The 17,344-nt window shown below is 47.3% G+C and overlaps 1 protein-coding gene across 1 annotated transcript; it reads left to right on the top strand.

Moving 5' to 3' along the window:
• Positions 1 to 687: 687 nt before the first annotated feature.
• Positions 688 to 14,670, top strand: WNT10B (Wnt family member 10B). Its single transcript, XM_066616595.1, has 4 exons — positions 688 to 752; positions 4,198 to 4,460; positions 10,936 to 11,291; positions 14,212 to 14,670. The coding sequence occupies exons 1-4, from the start codon at positions 688 to 690 to the stop codon at positions 14,668 to 14,670; spliced, it is 1,143 nt and encodes a 380-aa protein (XP_066472692.1).
• The last annotated feature ends 2,674 nt before the right edge of the window (positions 14,671 to 17,344 follow it).

Here is a 17,344-nt window from a genome sequence, read left to right as displayed (position 1 = left end):
TTGGTTTACTCGGAAGTAAGTCCCACTGCCTGCCTTCAGTGGTGCTTATCCTCAGGTAAGTGCGCATAGGATTGCACCTTTAAAGAGCTGCCAACCCTGCCAGATCCCCTGTGCCTTGAATAGCACCACAGGCAGAGATTCAGCAAGCAATGCTTTCCCCATTGCCCCGTCTCCAGGATGAGGGTGTTGCATCTGTTGAATTTCTACCTGCCGCCCCAATGTTAAAAGCATAGGAGCGCTGCCAAAAAAAAGAAAAGAAAAAGTTGCCGGTCTTGTTCAAAAAACCCCTTTGAACAGTGTGTGCGGTTTTTGTTTCTGGAACCAGATTACATTTCCAGTTTGGGAAGGTGTTGATATCTAGATGGCAAATGGGATTGGTGGCAGAAGGAGGTGGGGGGGGGAGTGCTGAAGGCTACAGCTTCTTGGTCTCAGCAGTTGAAGCTTGATCAGGAGGAAATCAGCTTGATTGGGATGAGTGAGGGAGCTGCTGTCAGGAGGGTGACACTCCTGCTGGGAAAAGGTTATTGACTTGCCTCCCCACCTCACCCCCACTCACGAGCCTTCTCTTGTTCCAGAACCTCCACCCCACCCCTCACCCCCGTGCATCTCGAGCAGGGACATGAGGGAGAGAGCACCAGCAAACCAGAGCAGAGAGCAGCCCACTGCGCATCACACCCAGAGCTCAGGATGGCACCAAGGAGCCCCCATGTGAATACTTGCCTCTTTGCTGCCTGCCTGTGTCTCTGGAGAGGGTAAGTGATCTGGTGAAGGGGGGGCTGGACTTTGGAGTCACTATCCTTGATGGAGGTGGTATGGGACATGCTACAAAGAGGAGGGTGTTGTGATGATCAGATGATGACAGTCTTGGCATCTGTCTGCCCAGCTGGCATTGTCAACACATCTACATGACTGCATCACCGTCCCCACATAGCCAGCAATGTGCTGAGAACAGCTTGCGCAGCTGTAGCCGCTGCCTAGCTAGCTCTATGGCATGTTGACAAGTATGCAGAAGATTCCAGAATTTCGAGGAGGGACTTGTAGGGCATATTTCTCAAGTTCACGTGAATGTGCCCCATGTGCCCGCAGCACATTGGCAAGGCTTGCCAATACACCATCAAGCTGGCTAAAGAGTCCAGGGAACGGTTGGGCTCTTTGCATGCCTATGGGTGGAGCTGGAATTGTGAGCAATTATGTAAGCAACCCAGGATGGTCATTACTCCAGTTTAATATCCACAGCAAATATCTTGTGTTGTTATATGCAAGTAGATGTTCGCTGTTGCTAAGAGTGATACCCACATTGGCAGGACTCAGTGGTGTAGCAGAGCTGCACTTCATCATTCAGGGGGTAGTCAGGCACATTCACTCCCTATCTCTGCCATTCAAGGCCAGACTAGGGGAGGGACTGTAGCTCAGTGTTGATACACATGTTTTGCATACACATGTTTTGCATGCTGTAGGTCAGGGGTCTCCAAACCTTTTGGTCAGAGGGCCGCATGAAATATCTGATGCAGTGCTGAGGGCTGGAAAAAATTTTAAACGTAAAATTTAAATAAATAAGAGATGGAATTTAGATGAATGAATAAATGAATAAGTGGGCTCATTCACTCAGCCTCTCCAGCCCTCAGAACACTCTCCAGATGCAATCACAGCACAGCTCTGGTCCTGTTCAGTCGAGTGGGCCAGAGGCTTTCAGGGAACAAGAGGCTGGCCAATAGAGGCTCGCTGCAGGCCGCATCTGGCCCCTGGGCCAGGGTTTGGAGACCTCTGCTGTAGGTCACAGGTTCAATCCGTGGCATTTCCAGCTAAACGATCTTAGCTTAACAGGGCTGGGAAAGCTCTCTACTTCAGATGGACCCTGAAGAGCTGTCACTGCCATCCAAAGCAGACAATATAGATAGAGCAGTACTTGGGAGAGCTACTTCTACACCTGTTCTCTTGTAGACATTTTCACTCACCATAGGTGATCAGGCAAGCGGCTAATTAAAAGCCTTTGGTAGAGGGTGCTGTGGAAGGTCTTTTGTAATGTGTTGATATGTCTTATTTTTTTATATTGTTGTGAGCTGCGTTGATCATTTTGATGAAAAGGCAGGATAGGCACTATTTTAATAAAAGTAATACATAAAATGGAAACGTATTTATGGGCCCAAAAATGCTTGCAGGATTTTCTTCCCCTGTGGGGTTAGTGCCATTTGGGCTTTGTCATTTAGTGCCAATGGGCTTTGTCCCATTTTCATGGGGCTAAATGCTTTGGAGATTCCTCATCTTTGTGAAGAATCAAGGAGTTGTAGCACTTTGGAGATTGATTTATACTGGATTTTACAAACAATAGCCCACTTCATCCGATGTATAAAGCAGGCGGAGGGTCTCTTCACTGAGAGCAGTGCGTTCACACGAACACACCTGTATATGTACATAGTGTGTGTTTACGTGTGTCAGCAACACACCTCGCCCCTTGGGAGGTGTGCCACTGGCATGTTATATAACATGTGAGATAGCTTTGTACATTTCTGGAGCAATCCTGGAGAAAGCAGCAGCCATGTCCCTACTACAGGTAGGAAAATCACCCTGAGAGATCTCTGAGGAAGATGGCTATAAGCTGTGAATTAGCCACAACAAGTCAGTTAGTCACTAAAATGCAACAGCCCTTCTTACCTTGTTGCTGATATCAACCAAGAAGAGATTCACATGATCACAAATGGTTCTTCTGCTTGTAGTGAACTGAGAGTAGGTTGCACCTACAAACTGTTTCTTCTCTCAAATCTACGTTCAGACAATAAGCAGGTATGTCCATTGCCTAAAGGATTGCTTGGTCTTGTGAACGAGCCTTAATGTAGCTGCTCCACTTCAGGAAATGTTCTCCATAGGTTTGTTGGGGAAAATGCTTGTTCACTAAGATATTTTGCTAGAAGTTGGTGTGGTGGTGGAAGGAGGGTTGACCACAGTGTTAGTATGGTGTCATCACTAGAGCTGTACAGTAGTTGTTGTAAGGTAGGTCCCATATCCACCAGGTGCTTGGGATAGTGGCCCCTTCTCATCAGGAAACGTGACTGTCTTTTCTCCATCGACATGTCTGTGTTTGCTATGGCCCAGGTTATTCCTGCTCCTCCCTCTGTATCTACAGAAACACCGTGCCTTAGATCTGAAAGGGGTTTTGCTTTTGTCATGGGAACATCCCCCAGTCCAACACACCCCTCTTTGGGTGTTGAGCTGCAGGGTGATGCTTTTGATCTTCAGCCTTGCTTTTATCTGGTGCCAGTGGGGGGGGAGCAGGCAGGGAATTTCCCCTTAGAAACTCACCCACCCAGGTGCAGAGAGCTCCCTCAGGGAATGGAGCTGAGCTGGATGGCCACAAAGGCTTTGCAGAACCCTGCACATGTGTGTGAGAAATGTATTAGACCCAGCTCTGTGTGGGGAGTGGAGTTGAGGAGGTTAAAAATGCATATGTAGGACTGGGTTCCTAGTCACCTTCACCCCTCTGAAAATGGAGTGAAGATTTTCACCTGGAGGGAGAAAAATATGTAAACAATTCCACTTCATTCCCAGTTCTAGGATGGAAGGGAAGTCAATGGATAAGGTGAAGAGCTCCTTTGGCTGTATGTGGTTCATGTCAATTCTGCTTTTCATATGTGGCATTATAGGTCACCAAATGCAATGAAAATGTATAGGAAGGGTAAGGATTTGTCAAATGTGGGTGTCTGGGATAGATACAAATATGGTGGTGCCCCCAAATTGTGGGCTGTTCACAGAGTCAGAATGCACACAAACCCTTCCTGCTGTCAGAACTATCCTGTAGTTGGTAAAAGACGCATGGGGTCTGCAACCCATGGCAATTTTCTGCTGGGTCAGACAAGTTGCCGTATGATTAGTTCTGCCAGTGACCAGTTTTTCAAGTAATGGTAGTGGATTTTGTCTAGCAGGGCATAGCATGATGTGTTCATTTTACCCAGAGGAGCCCAGACTCCTGTTGGGGGTTTTCATCCCTTGCTATTATTGTGAGCTATTTACAAATTCTCATAAGCTGCCTTGAGAGCATCCTTTGAAACAGAAAGTTAGGATATGAAATGCTGAAACAAACCAACCTAAGTTTATTCCTGATCTGGTGTCAGGCTGAAAGCAGCTTGCTAGTGCCTGCAGTTTTTCCTCTCCACCTTTGCTTCCAAGGTCAAGGTCCCATTATCTTTCTCTGTCCTCTTACAGAACCCTGGGCCATGACTTCCTAGGGTCAAAGGCAGCCGCTGAATCTCCTCTTACTCCCAACACTGTGTGCATGACCCTGCCCTGGCTGAGCCGGCGCCAACTCGGACTCTGCACCCGCAGCCCCGAAGCAATGGCGTCAGCACTGCAAGGCGTCCACCTTGCTATCCACGAGTGCCAGCATCAGCTGCAAGGGAGGCGTTGGGATTGCTCCAGCCTGGGCAGTGGGAGCACTATGCTGCTGAACAGTGCCATTTTGAAGAGAGGTGAGGAGATGGTTGCAGAGGGTCCTGTGGGTGAGATTCTCTTAGCTGTGCTTGGGCAGCAGAATCGGAACTCGCATTTTCTCCTTGTTATCCTTGTGCTGATATCCTCCCTTTTCTCCTTCCTTTGTGCTCACTCTTGGATCTAAATTTAGATTGTAAGCTCACTGAGGCAGAGTCCTGTCTTTTGTTTAAGCAACCCTTAGAGAGCTTCTGCACTCTTGTTGTTGTGGAACATTGAAACAGCATCTCTCAACAAGGGTGTGCTCCAGATCATTGGGCATTTAGAAGACACAACTTGCTAGTGACTTCCTGGAACAGCACATTTAAGGGGTACCAGCTGTAAAGTAGGCCTAAGTACAAGGAGAGCCAGGGGCTGGGGGCACCTAAAAAAAGTGGCAAGTAGGCTCTAGTGTGTGCAACTGCCACTCGATTCACCTCTTCCCACCCTCAACACACACCCCCCACACAGTTCCTCCCCTGAGGGACTGCCACAAGTTGCTCACTCACCCGCTTACCTGAATAGGCAAGAGATCAAATGCAGTGTAATGACAGTCAGGAACGGCACCTGCCACCACCACCACCATCCCTTTTAAGTCTGTAGAGCAGCCAGTGCTACTAGTCACTATGGCTGGCTTCTTGGGCAGGTGGGCAATGGCAGTGGAAGGCTGCCGCCTTATCTCCCTGTGCAGCAGATAGGAAAGGGAAGATATCTGTTGATTTATTGAAAACGTTCACATCCTTCTCTTCTATCCCATCAAAGGGTCTGTAAGGGCAGTGAACATATTCAAAACTATCTTACATGCAAATAAAAACATGTGGCATTTAAACAGCAACCTATCAAACACCTAGATGGGGCAAGCCCCCTGGAGGTTATCTTGCCAAGAACCGCCCCCCTGCCTTGGAGCCAACCCTGAGTCCTGTCTGTTGTTGCTTGTACATGCCCCCCCCAGCGCATGTGAGCTCTGTCTCTCTCTCTCTGCTCGTCTTCCTTCTCCCCCAGGCATCTTTCCCAGGCTGCATAGCAGATATGGCCAACACCTGACCCTCGAGGCAACTTGGCAAGGAGCTCCTTTCTCTGCTGTTTAGATCTCCTTTGTCTGATACAGCTTTGAAGGAGGAGCTGGTTCCAAATTTAAACCCAGGATCAAAGCAAGGCCCCTGGGAAGAGCAGAGCTGGAGAAAGCTGCAGCCCAAACACCTGGGCTGAGCTGTTGCTGGATAGGCAGTCAGCTTGGTGGGGCTCATCCCAATTCATAGGGGAAGGTGGGAAATGTGGGTCAGTGAGGCTTTGACTGACCAGGGAACAAAGGAAGCATGCAGGTTGACACTGATGGCTATTTGGAAAATATGTGTTTGGGCTATTGATCTGAGGCAGGTAGATGAGTAGGAAAGCACTAGGTCAGTTCAGAGGGGTCCTGGGCACTTACTGAGGGGTACCGTGTTTCCCCTACCCCAAAAATAAGACCTAGGGTGTTTTTTGAGAATTGCTGAAATATAAGACCTACCCAGAAAATTAGACATAGTGGTGATCAGGGCCGGGGGGGCGGGGCGGCGGGAGGAGTTCTCAGCAGGGCGGATGGACAACATGACTGGGAACGCTGCACTCCCTCGCGCCACATAGAAAGCGCCTGCTGTGCTGCCTTGGGCAGAGGACACTGAGGAGGAGCTGGCGGGAAGCAGCAAGCAAGGCAACCCTGCCTACTGGGCTCTGAGGCTCTCTGCATGTTCCAGGGAGTAAAATAGAGCCTGAGATCCTGGGTCAACTTATACCTGGGTCAATGCAGTGAATTAAGCAGAATCCTCTTGAGAGCTTCTGGGAAGCTTATGGAGGCTCAGCAGCTGTCTGGTGGAGTGGGGGGGCCTGGAAATGGGCTGAGAAGCAGGAAGCAGGTGGAGAAAAAGGAGAATTTTTACCAGTAACTATGGTATTCAGAGGCAGCCATTTTAGCCTCTTCTTCAGACAGGAAGAGAAGTGAAGGCGCTTCTGTATGGGCTGCTGCTATGAAAGTGCAGCACATATTCCTCACAATTCCCATAAGCCCCTTTGTCTCCCTTCCAGTTTGGAGAAGAAGGGAAATGCCTCCTTTTCTTTTGCTGCTGCTTCAGAACATTCCTGGCAGGTCATTTGCAAAGAATTCGCGTACTCCCCCCCCCCCCCGATTAGGGGACTGGTTTTTAAAACCCCAGGATGTGATCCTCCTTTCCATCTGAAACAAGGTCCCAGGCTGCAATGCACCCTTGCTTAAGACTAACACCATGGAAAGCAGGGGGTCTGCTTCTGAGTAAAGAGGGTTGCAACTGTGCGCAGCTCAGTCCTTGCTGCTTGTCTCCCTGCTGTGAACTGAACTGCACACTGCCAATTACATGTTTTATGTTGCATGTTATATGTGGAGCCTCTGGCTTAACACACCAGGCACCTTAAAGAAAGATTTGATTGATGGTTCTACTGGTATGTTGTTTACAGGCACTTACTCTGACAGTGTTTACACAAATGTTGTGAAGACCAGAATTTTAAAAGTTAATGAACAAAAATGCATTTTAAGATCTTTTATTGTATTTTTAATAGATTAGAAACTGTACAGTTTTTAGGTAACAATTATTTTTCAGGATCTGACTTCAGGTAAAATCAGACAAAATTATAGTCAGACACCTCCCTAAGTTAAACCCCCGACTTATCCAAGGGTCATAGAAAATTCCATGATTTGGGGCTCAAAACCTGCCCTCAACTTATCTGTGAGATCAGCTTATGGGCAAAATCTGCGGTAAGTCCCATTAACTATAAAGGGACTGACTTCTGAGTAGACAGGCCGGCCGGCATCCTAAGTCAAACCATCAGTCAGTCCATTTGGCTCAAGATTATCTGCTCTGACACAGGTTAGAGTGGGGGCTCAGCAAAATGTTTGAGGTTCTAGTGTGAGAGCTTCAGTACTGTGTACATAAAACGGAATCTTTGCCTCTCCCAGAGACTAGCAAAATCAATAAGGGCGCAATCCTAACCCCTTATGTCAGTGCTTTCTAGCACTGGCATAGCAGTGCCAATGGGACATGTGCTGCATCCTGCAGAGGTCACTCACAGAGGCCTCCTCAAAGTAAGGGAATGTTTGTTTCCTTACCTCAGAGCTGCATTGCCCTTAAGTCAGTACTGGAAAGCACTGACATAAGGGGTTAGGATTGCTTCCTAAATTATGCAAAAAGAGCACATTTGCAGATCTGCTTGATTTGCATATAACTCACAGCCCAGTCCTACCCTGTGCTAATTCAGCAGGGCCACATGGCCACTGCTGTATCCAGCACAGGTAAGCAGGAGGCTGGAGGGGATATTTTTCCCCTTACCCCAAATAATAATCCAGCCTGCCATATGGGGATACTCAAATCTGCACCAGCTAAATTGCTGATGCAAATCTGGGCTGCCCTGTGTAAGGCTGCCAGGCTCAGGACTGCGGTTAGAATATGGCAGAGGCCTGCTTTACTGATTCCATCCCCCTTCCTGGGCCTGCCCCACTCTCATTCTACCCTCTCCCTGCCCCATTATCCTCCCTGCCTCCAAAATGCCCTCCTGCTGCCCTCTGCCAGCCCCTGCACTGCTCAGCACTTTAGTTACCTCTGCAAGCAACCAGGGGCTTGTATATAGCATTAGCAGGACAGTGCAGGCCTTCCAGCTGGCACTGCTTACGCTAGAGTAATTGCAAATGTGCTTTTTGGCATGGTTGCAGTACTGGAGGCCTGTGTAGCTGCTGCTGCACTGGCAGAATACTTCATTAGGATTGCACTGTCAATTGTTATCCACATTGCAGAATGTGGGTTTCCTTTACTATGGATTTTTGTTTTGAAGTACAGGCCCAGCCTTTTCATACACTGATTTTTTTATCCACGGATTAGACTCAACACTGATGGGCCATTGCAGATAAGAATGCCTATCTCTGGAGAAGGGGAAAAAAATCCCTTTACAACCCCATTCTAAAAACTGTTTTTTTAGGGAGTCAGTTTATTAAAACTGCTATTTTGCAGCTCACTCTGAGAAAAGTGACCCCCTCCCCTCACCCTGGCTCACTGAACAATGGAATGTGGAAGTTATTAATCACCAGCCAGGAGCCAGGGCAAAGGGAGGGGGTCATTTTCTCCGAGCAAGCTACAAAATAGCAGTTCTAGTTGTCTGCCTGACTGACTTGTGTTTTAACTGCTTTTATTTAAAACAGTTTTTGGTATCTGCAGGGAGTCCCAGAACCAAACCCCAGTGGATACTGAGGCCCCATTTGTATTTAGAATTCTAGTGGTTTTGGGGTTGTTTTTTTTAAATGCACAGCAAGAATTTTTGGACTGTCACCACAGCTCAACACTTTAGGGTCATAGTGAGCATTGTATGGCCTAATAAAAAAGTGCAATCATTGGAAAGTAGAGAAGGACCTCTTCTCAGTTGTCTTTGCTTCCTCAGCCCTAACTAGATCCACCCATCTCAGTATTGGCTTGCCCACAGCTCAGTTCCACCCTACCCTTTACATTCAGTTCCTTACATTCAACTTGTTAGAACTGATGTGCTTGTTTTTTCCTCAGAAAGTAGCACATGCCGAGGTCATGATGTGGATTGGGACTGTGCTGTGGGGGTAGAGGGGCTTTAATTACCCCTGATCGCACACCCCAGCTGTTATTCACTCTGGGAGGAAAACTCCAATTATATGCGCTTCCCCCTCAATGCAAATAGCATCCATGGTGAGGTGTGATGTCCAGTCTGGATCAAGACGGCAGCAGCAGAGTCCAGTGGTTAATCCACCTCCACCTAGATCTTGACTTTGAATGCCCCTGCCCATTATTTACACATACTGAGCCTTAATAATGGGCTTAACGTAACTGGCCCAAGACCTCAAGAAGAAAAGCTTCTGTTGGCTCTGTCTGATCATGGCAGAGCCAACAATATGCACTGTGCCATATGTTGAAGTGATGCATTCTCTTCATTGCACAACACACATCATCTTCATGCATTATGTTTTCAGATATACGTCTAAGGGCCCAATCCTATCCAACTTTCCAGTGCTGATATAGCTGTGCCAATAGGGCATAGGCTGCATCCTGCAGTGGGGGGGGGGGCAGTCATGGAGACCACTTCAAGGTAATGGAACATTTGTTCCCTTACCTCAGGGCTGCATTGTGGCTCCATCAACACTAGAAAGTTGGCTAGAATTGGGCCCTAAATGTGAACAAATGTGTTTGTAAACATGTGTATCATAAAGGTATATTTGTCTAGGGGCAATGCAAACTTTATTATTAATAAACAACAACAACTTCTTATCAGTAAGATTAGATAGACAATTGATCCAATTAGTGAGGGAAGTGGTGGATTCTTCCTTGCTAGAAGTTCTCAAACAGAAACTCCTCAGGTACCTTTTGGAGATGCTCTAGAGAGAATTTTCTTGTTTCAAGCAGGTGGTGAACTAGATGACCTTGAATGCCCTTCCAACATCATCATCATTATTAAAATATTAAAAATATTTGCATACATTGCATAAAATAATGCCTCAACAGAGGCATTTGTTTCAGCCACTGAAAGGTTATCCTATTAAAAATTTCCTTATGATGTACTGAAAAGCACTTAGGCTGCAACTTTGGCAGTTTACCAAGGGAAGGGCACTCTTTAGTTGTGGGACAGCTGCTGAAAAAACTTTTGAGTGTGTGTGTGTGTGTGAGAGAGACAGACAGACAGAGATATTGTCACTTGGTATGCAGACAGTATTACATAAGAAGATGCTGATCTCATACATGACTGTATATACTCTGCAACTGCATTGCAAGTTGCCAAAACACAGAATTCAATCCTGAAAATCTCGACTCTCATGTCCAGTATTATTTTTAGAAAGTAAGTTTCTAGCCCTTAAGACAGGTTGGAAATTCTGTAGACAGTATAATCCTATACACACATTCCTGGGAGTAAGCACTGTTGGACACCGTGGGACTTACTTCTGGGCAGACATGCTTAAGATTGTGCTGAAAATCTCACAAGCCAGATGAGGGACTGAGCAGGAATTCCAGTGGCAAAGGGGGAGAGCATCAGTTGTTGCACTGGTTGTTTTTTGCCTCCGCTTCCCATGAATAAGAGATGGAAGAATTTGAGGCATAAGCAAATATGTGCAGAATTGCATATTCATATCCGCTGTAGAAATCCACTTTCCTTGGTACAACATTTGGGGTATGTTGTCATTGAATGTTCAGCACAGAATACGTGCAATACCAAAGTGGTCGCAGTGGGATGCAAAGGAGAAGTCTGTCCTGCTCTTATGTTGGACCCCAAGTGTTCAGGCTTGACGCATCTCTCCCAGCACAGCTCAATCCTATCCATGTTTTCACGTGTTCCATTCTGTCCAATGAGGCTTATTCCCAGGAAACCATACATAGGATTGCAGCCTTAGACACTTCTTTCTTTTTGCCAATGTCACTTGGCTGTTTTAGGCTCCAACTCACCTTGCTCTCTCCTGTATCCCCACAGGTTTCCGTGAAAGTTCCTTTGCCTTTTCCCTGCTGGCTGCCGGCGTCACCCATGCAGTGGCCGCAGCGTGTAGCCTTGGTGAGCTGCAGAGCTGTGGCTGCGCCAGACAAAGCACTGAGAACCAGAAGCTAAAGCTCAGTCAGCTGCAGACTCTAAGCAGGGGCAAAGGCCTGCCCTCCTCTGGGCGAGCTTCATTGTGGGGAGAGCCTGGCCCCCAGGACACCTGGGAATGGGGCGGCTGCAGTGCGGACTTTGACTATGCTCAGAAATTCGCCCGACACTTTTTGGACCCTCGAGGGAAACTACGCGATGCCCATGCACGGATGCAGCTACATAGCCACCGTGTAGGCAGGAAGGTAAGAGGCATCTCTAGGGCTGGGTTATGGGGATTCTTGGGACAATGTCGGGGTGACTGAAACAGGTGGGAGCCTCCCGTTGGGAGGTATCAGGGTTGCATTTGGGACAGAATTCTGGCAGAATCAAACTCACTTGATGTCATATGCAAGTGAATAAACTGATATTTGGCAGTGTTTGGCCAGGATCTCAGAATTCATTGTCTTTAAGTTTTTAGCTCTCATGGTGGTGGAGAGAAGTTGAACATCACAAAGGGTGATCATGTTGAGCACCGACTAGCTAAAATCATGATTGTCCCTAGGTATAACAATGCCTTGCACTTTCATCTGGTTAGGGACCAGTCAAGTCAAACACAAAGCCTTATTTAGCCTGCAAATTTATTTTTTCCAGCAAAAAATGAAAATAATTAACGGGCAGCCCAATCCTAACTCACACTGGAATGGGGAGGCTGGCTGGCTTGCCCTGTGTCCAACGCAAGGTTGGGGTTAAAACTGGCTCTGCCTGGGGCAAGGGGAATTGCTTCCCCTTACCCTGGTTAAAGCCAATGGGGCTACTCAGATCTGTGCCCTCTCAAGAGGTGGCACAGATCCAAGCAGCTTGGAGTGTCCTGGGCTGCCAGGGAACAGGGATAGAATCTGGCATGTGCCAGATTCTGGTCCCACCTCCTCACCCCCCACAGGCCCACCTGCCCCCCCCATGCCAAAACGCTTCCTCCCCACACCGCCCCAGATCCCTGTGTCAGCCTGGTTTGGCTGGTGTGGACTCATCTTTTGTGCCAGCCCACCAGGGCTTGGGCCAGCCTCCTCTCCTAATGGCATGAAAGTGCTTTACAGCACTTTCACAACACTGGTGGGCTGATGCAAGGGACCCCTCCTCAGGATTGTGCCCCATCCCTGCCTCCTCACCCACTGCCTGTCCACAGGCCCACCTGCTGCCCACCCTCCCCCACCCCAAAATGTCTCCTCCTCACGCCCCCCTCCTCCTCCTCCGCCCCCCCCCCCGACTCCCACGCTGGCCTAGCACAGACTCACCTTTTGTGCTGGTCCATTGGGGCTTGGGCTGGCCTCCCTCCTCTCCCAGTGGCACAAAAGAAACTTGTGCTGGCCCATCCCCTCCTCAGGATTGCTCCCTAAATAACACATGCAAATATGTGCAAAACCTAAATAAACAAATAAAAGATAAATAAACATAAAAGGAATGTTGTGGAAGGTTAGATGAAACTGGAGGAAAGAGGAAAACACGTGAACAAAATTTGAAATGTGGTTATGATTGTAAATGGTTGAAAGAGCAAAGCAATGAAAGTCAAGTGGATGAAAGTCAAGGTATTGCTTGGTATTTCCAAAGTGTGTGCTAGGACATGTGTGTATAGGATTGCAGTCTAATTTGAGTTGGGAGAATAGCTTGCAGCATTCTTCCCAGATGTGTTTCTGTTTTAGTTACAGACACTATGTGGGCACTAGGTGGCAGTAGTGTGCAGGATCTTGGCATAGAGATAGGATAAAGACTAGACTGGCACACTGCCTGAACTTCCAGTATTAAACAGAAAGCTGCCATTGGCCACAATTCTCTATGGATACAGATAGGGATGTCTGTTCATTCCTGTAGTGAAAACAGGGCTGGCATTAGCCATTTCAACAGCAAACAGTAGGACTGATTCCAAATCTTAGGGGGCCCTTTGCAAACTGCCCTCCATTAGCATCTCCTACCTAGGCACCTCCCTTAAGGTCTGTGGTGGTGGGGCTTTCTTTGATTAATGGCACTCTATCTCCACAACTGTGGCTGTGGGCACAGAAGTAGTCCAAAGGATCAGCAGCAGGCCCTTCTGTGACTTCCAGGGTCTTAGCAGCAATCCAGTGATGCCAGCCCCATAACCAGTCCAGTTTAATTTCCAGTACAGGAAAAGGAGGTGTGATGCTTTTTCCAAATGTTTGAAAATATCTCCCTCCCTAAAATTCTAGTGGTTCACTCCTAGTGGTTCACAAAATAGCATGTGGGGATCTTGCAGCCCATTGTCCCTTTCAAAAACTAATGTTCTAGCATTGAGCTTGCACACACATACACACAATTAAACACAATTAAACACAAGTAAACAAGGAAATGTTCATTATGATGCAGCTCAGGATATTATTCCTTGTGGAAAAAACATATATTTCCAGGCAGAAAATAAACAAGTAAACAAGGAAATGTTCATTATGATGCAGCTCAGGATATTGTGGAAAAAACATATATTTCCAGGCAGAAAATATTGTGTTTTGACTCAGTACCTGAAAGCAATATCCTCACAGAAGTGCAACTTAGAAGGAAATTGGGTGTCTTTGTGCAACCGTTGAGCACACCTATTGTGTAAAACACTGAGCATAAAGACAGACATTGATGGTATATCCACCCTATAAACCTATATTGGTTTTATGTCTGTTAAACTGTCTTGACTTCCCCCAAAGACTCCTGGGAATTGTAGCTTAATGTGGGTGCTGAGACTCTTCTGTTAGAGATCCCTAGCCGCCCTGCCCCTCTCACAGCACTCTTGTTCCCTAAGGAGAGAGAGTGACTTCTTCAGGTTAAACCACTTCAGGTCTGTGGTGTATATAAAGTTTGCATAGTGCAAGGGCATGTACACATTACAAATCTGCATCAGCTGGTACAGTTGTCATCCCTAGCCTTATGGAAGCTGGGAATGGTAGTTTTTGTGGGGGTCTTTTCTGTTATATAATCTTAGGCCGCTCACACGTTTCACTCTTGGCAAAGCAATAAGAAGGAGGGTAGTTTACATTTGTAGCGCATGCCTGCTCTAGGAGCTGATTGGACCCCCTGAAAATCATCCTTGGGAGGTAGGGTTGGATGATGGGTGCAAAAGGAATGCAAAGTGAATTCTCTGCAGCAGGAAGTTGCAGCTAACACTTGGCTTTCATTCCCCCTTGGCAGGTTGTGTCTGAGCTTGGCCAGCGGAGGTGTAAATGCCATGGTCCTTCAGGGAGCTGCCAGTTCCGGACATGCTGGTTGGCAGTACCCGACTTCCGGCATGTAGGCACAAACTTAAGGGAGCGAATGGACCGTGCTATACTCCTACGGCCACACAACAGCAATTCCGGGGCCTTTCGACCACGACTCCACAGCTCTCGCCTGGCCAAGCACCTTGTCTTCTATGAACCCTCGCCTGACTTTTGTGAGCCTGACCCAACTCTGGGCTCACCAGGCACCCATGGCCGCCCATGCACCAAAGGCAGTGCACGACCAGATGGCTGCAGCAGCCTCTGTTGTGGGCGTGGCCACAATGTGCTGCAGGAGGTGCGGACCCAGCGTTGCAATTGCCGCTTCCACTGGTGCTGCCATGTGCAGTGCGAAGAGTGCCCTGCTACACAGTGGGTGAGTGTCTGCAAGTGAATGGGTGAGGCACTGCCCTGCCAGAGACCTCGCTGCTTGGGCCAGATCTCCAAAGAACCTTGCCTCATACTCAACTTGCCAGCTGCAGGGTTGCCAAGGAGGAGTGTTTGGATGATGTCATGCCTCCCAAAGAAATGACTGTCTTCTGTGGATTACTTTTCCTGTGTTTCCTCCCCATGCCATGTGCATCTCTCAGTGTGGTGACTAGACTGATTGGCTGATGGGGGCAGCACCTGCAAACAAATAGTGATTGGACAGCATTCTGCGCTGTATGGAAGAGTCCATAAGGGGCAATTGCCTGCTTTCCTGTGTCACCTGCCAAATGTGTAGTGTCTGGTTTCATAGAAAACTATCATAGAATTCTAGGGGAAAGCAGATATTACATATCAAAAGCTGTGTGTCCAGTTGTTCTTTTCCTCAAATACCAGTCGTAGGGAGGACCAGGGGAAAAAAGTGCATGAGAAAAATCCTGGGTGAGGGCCGGATCCCCCAAGATATGGCCTAATCTGGGGGGAGCTAAGAAATTCACACTGGACTGCTGTGAGTTCCAAAGCGCCAATGTATCTGGTTAAAGAGGACTGTGGACACTAATCCTTTGACTGGAGGCAGGGGGAAGCAGGTACCATTTGCTCAGACCTTCTTTTTAGGAGAGGGAGGTGTAGAGAGAGGGTTTCAAAATGTTGCAATAGTTGAGACTAGCAACACCACCAAAGCAGCCCTGGGCTGATCTACTGCAGGGTTTATTTATTTATTTTTTAAAATGTTTTGTTAACCTGTGTTTATAAAATCTATTAATGTAACTAATGGAAGAAAGGTGTCACTTCTGCTCCCGTGTGTGTGTGCGTGCGCGTGTGTAGAACCAGATCAAGCTGTTTTGTGGCTCTAGGTGAAAACTCATTTTGTCCTCCTGCTCTGTAGCTTGCTATATGTGATGGAGGGCATGGAAAAACCAAGGCCAAAAGGTGTCCAATATTTTGAAATTACACCTGCCTCAGGGCCAAATCCGATCCAGTTTTTCAGTGCTGCTGAAGCCATGCCAGCAAGGAATGCGCTGCATCCTGCAGTAGGGAACAAGTCACAGAGGCCTCCTCCAGCTAAGGGAACATTTGTTCCCTTTCCTCAGAGCTATATTGCGGTTGCACCAGCACTTGAAAGTCGTATAGGATTGGGCTCTCAGGGCCCAATCCTATCCAACTTTCCACAACTGGTACAGCCATGCTAATGGGGCATGTGCTGCATCCTACAGTGTGCAGACAGTCATGGAGGGCTCTTCAAGGTAAGGGAATGTTTGTTCCTTTACTTTGGGGCTGCATTGTGGCTGCATCAGTGTTGGAAAGTTAGTTAGGATTGGGCCCTCATTTGGCTCCCTAGTGGGGAAAAAAAGACCACCTCACGAAAACTGTAAACATGAGTTGCTACCATCCCAAGCTTTTAGGCATGTGGGGTACCTCTGCTTCTCCAATAAAACTCAAAATATTTGCTTATATTTAAAATGTAGCATAACAGAGCATTAACTGCAGAAGTTAAATCCATAAACACTAATATGATTGATACAAATAGGTTTATTTTTAGGGAATCTGTTCAGTTTGGGTTCAAAACATAAAGCAAAGGATATTTATAAAATGCTCCTTATACCATAGGGAGAGGTACAACCTTGCTTAGTTATTGAATTTTAAGAGTTAAAAGGGAGATCTGGGAAGCAGCAAGTTCCATGGAGTCTGAGAACATACGTATTATCCAGAGAACAAGTTGGAACAAGGGCACAGGTTTAGTCCATTGCGGTGGGATACAAACAAGAAGCTCTAAGTTGGGTCAGAATCTGAAATCAGAAACTCCTGGACTCTTGAGTCCTGCCTTTTAGTAGAGAAAACCTTCAGGATTAGAAAAATCCATGCACACTTACACCTCATGATGTAAACCAATCAATATTATGCAAAGAAAGATTGCAAGGGACAGGGCTTGTGAAAAGCCAATGAGAGAAGGACAAGGCAGAGCGGGGTTTTTGGCCTAGCAACAAGGCAGCTGAGCATTTCAGATGAAATTTCATGGGACAGGCAGAGAAGACAATTGCTAAAAAGAGGTGGTCAGGGTAAAAAAGACGTGAGTGGCAAGAGTATGTGAAAGAAGTTAAACCTTTGACATTCTAGTTTGCCATTTGACTCCTAAAATGAAGTTTTTGTCCTTAGTTAAAATGGAAGCTTGTCATGTCAAGCTGGCCAAACCTCAGTCATGTAAGTCCCATTCATCTCAGAAGGCAATTCCGTTTCCTTCTCAACTTTTCCTGATTGCAGCCCCCTTTTTCCTCTTCCTCTGAATGGAGAGTTGGAAAGCAGCCACTTAAATTGTCCTTTAGGACAACAGGGCTTACAGTGCAATCCTGTGCACACTTGCATGGATGTGAAGGCCCGTTGAAATTAGTGGAACTTACAAGTAAACATGCATAGGATTGTGTTGTTAGGAAGGAAATGAGTGTCCTGCCCCCTCCATGGTTTGCCCAATAGCAACATCTTTTCCTTGCTCTATTCCCAAACCCTGGCCTTGGAGCCACTTGCGGCCCTCAACGACTCTCAATCTGGCCCACTGGGAGCCCCCAGTCTCCAATGAGTTCTGGCCCTCTGGAGACTTGCTGGAGCCTGCGCTGGCCCGATGCAACTGCTCTCAGCATGATAGCCAA

Source organism: Tiliqua scincoides, chromosome 2 (assembly GCF_035046505.1).
Source record: "Tiliqua scincoides isolate rTilSci1 chromosome 2, rTilSci1.hap2, whole genome shotgun sequence".
NCBI classification, from domain to species: domain Eukaryota; kingdom Metazoa; phylum Chordata; class Lepidosauria; order Squamata; family Scincidae; genus Tiliqua; species Tiliqua scincoides.
The sequence above is the reverse complement of the archived record's forward strand: the minus strand, read 5'-3'. Positions and strand labels throughout refer to the sequence as shown.

Excerpts from the sequence above, each read along its gene's own strand:
- WNT10B (XM_066616595.1), top strand. The coding sequence starts at position 688 with ATGGCACCAAGGAGCCCCCATGTGAATACTTGCCTCTTTGCTGCCTGC. Across the intron at positions 753-4,197 it reads TGCCTGTGTCTCTGGAGAGG|AACCCTGGGCCATGACTTCC; the intron begins GTAAGTGATCTG and ends GTCCTCTTACAG. Across the intron at positions 11,292-14,211 it reads GCCACCGTGTAGGCAGGAAG|GTTGTGTCTGAGCTTGGCCA; the intron begins GTAAGAGGCATC and ends CCCCCTTGGCAG.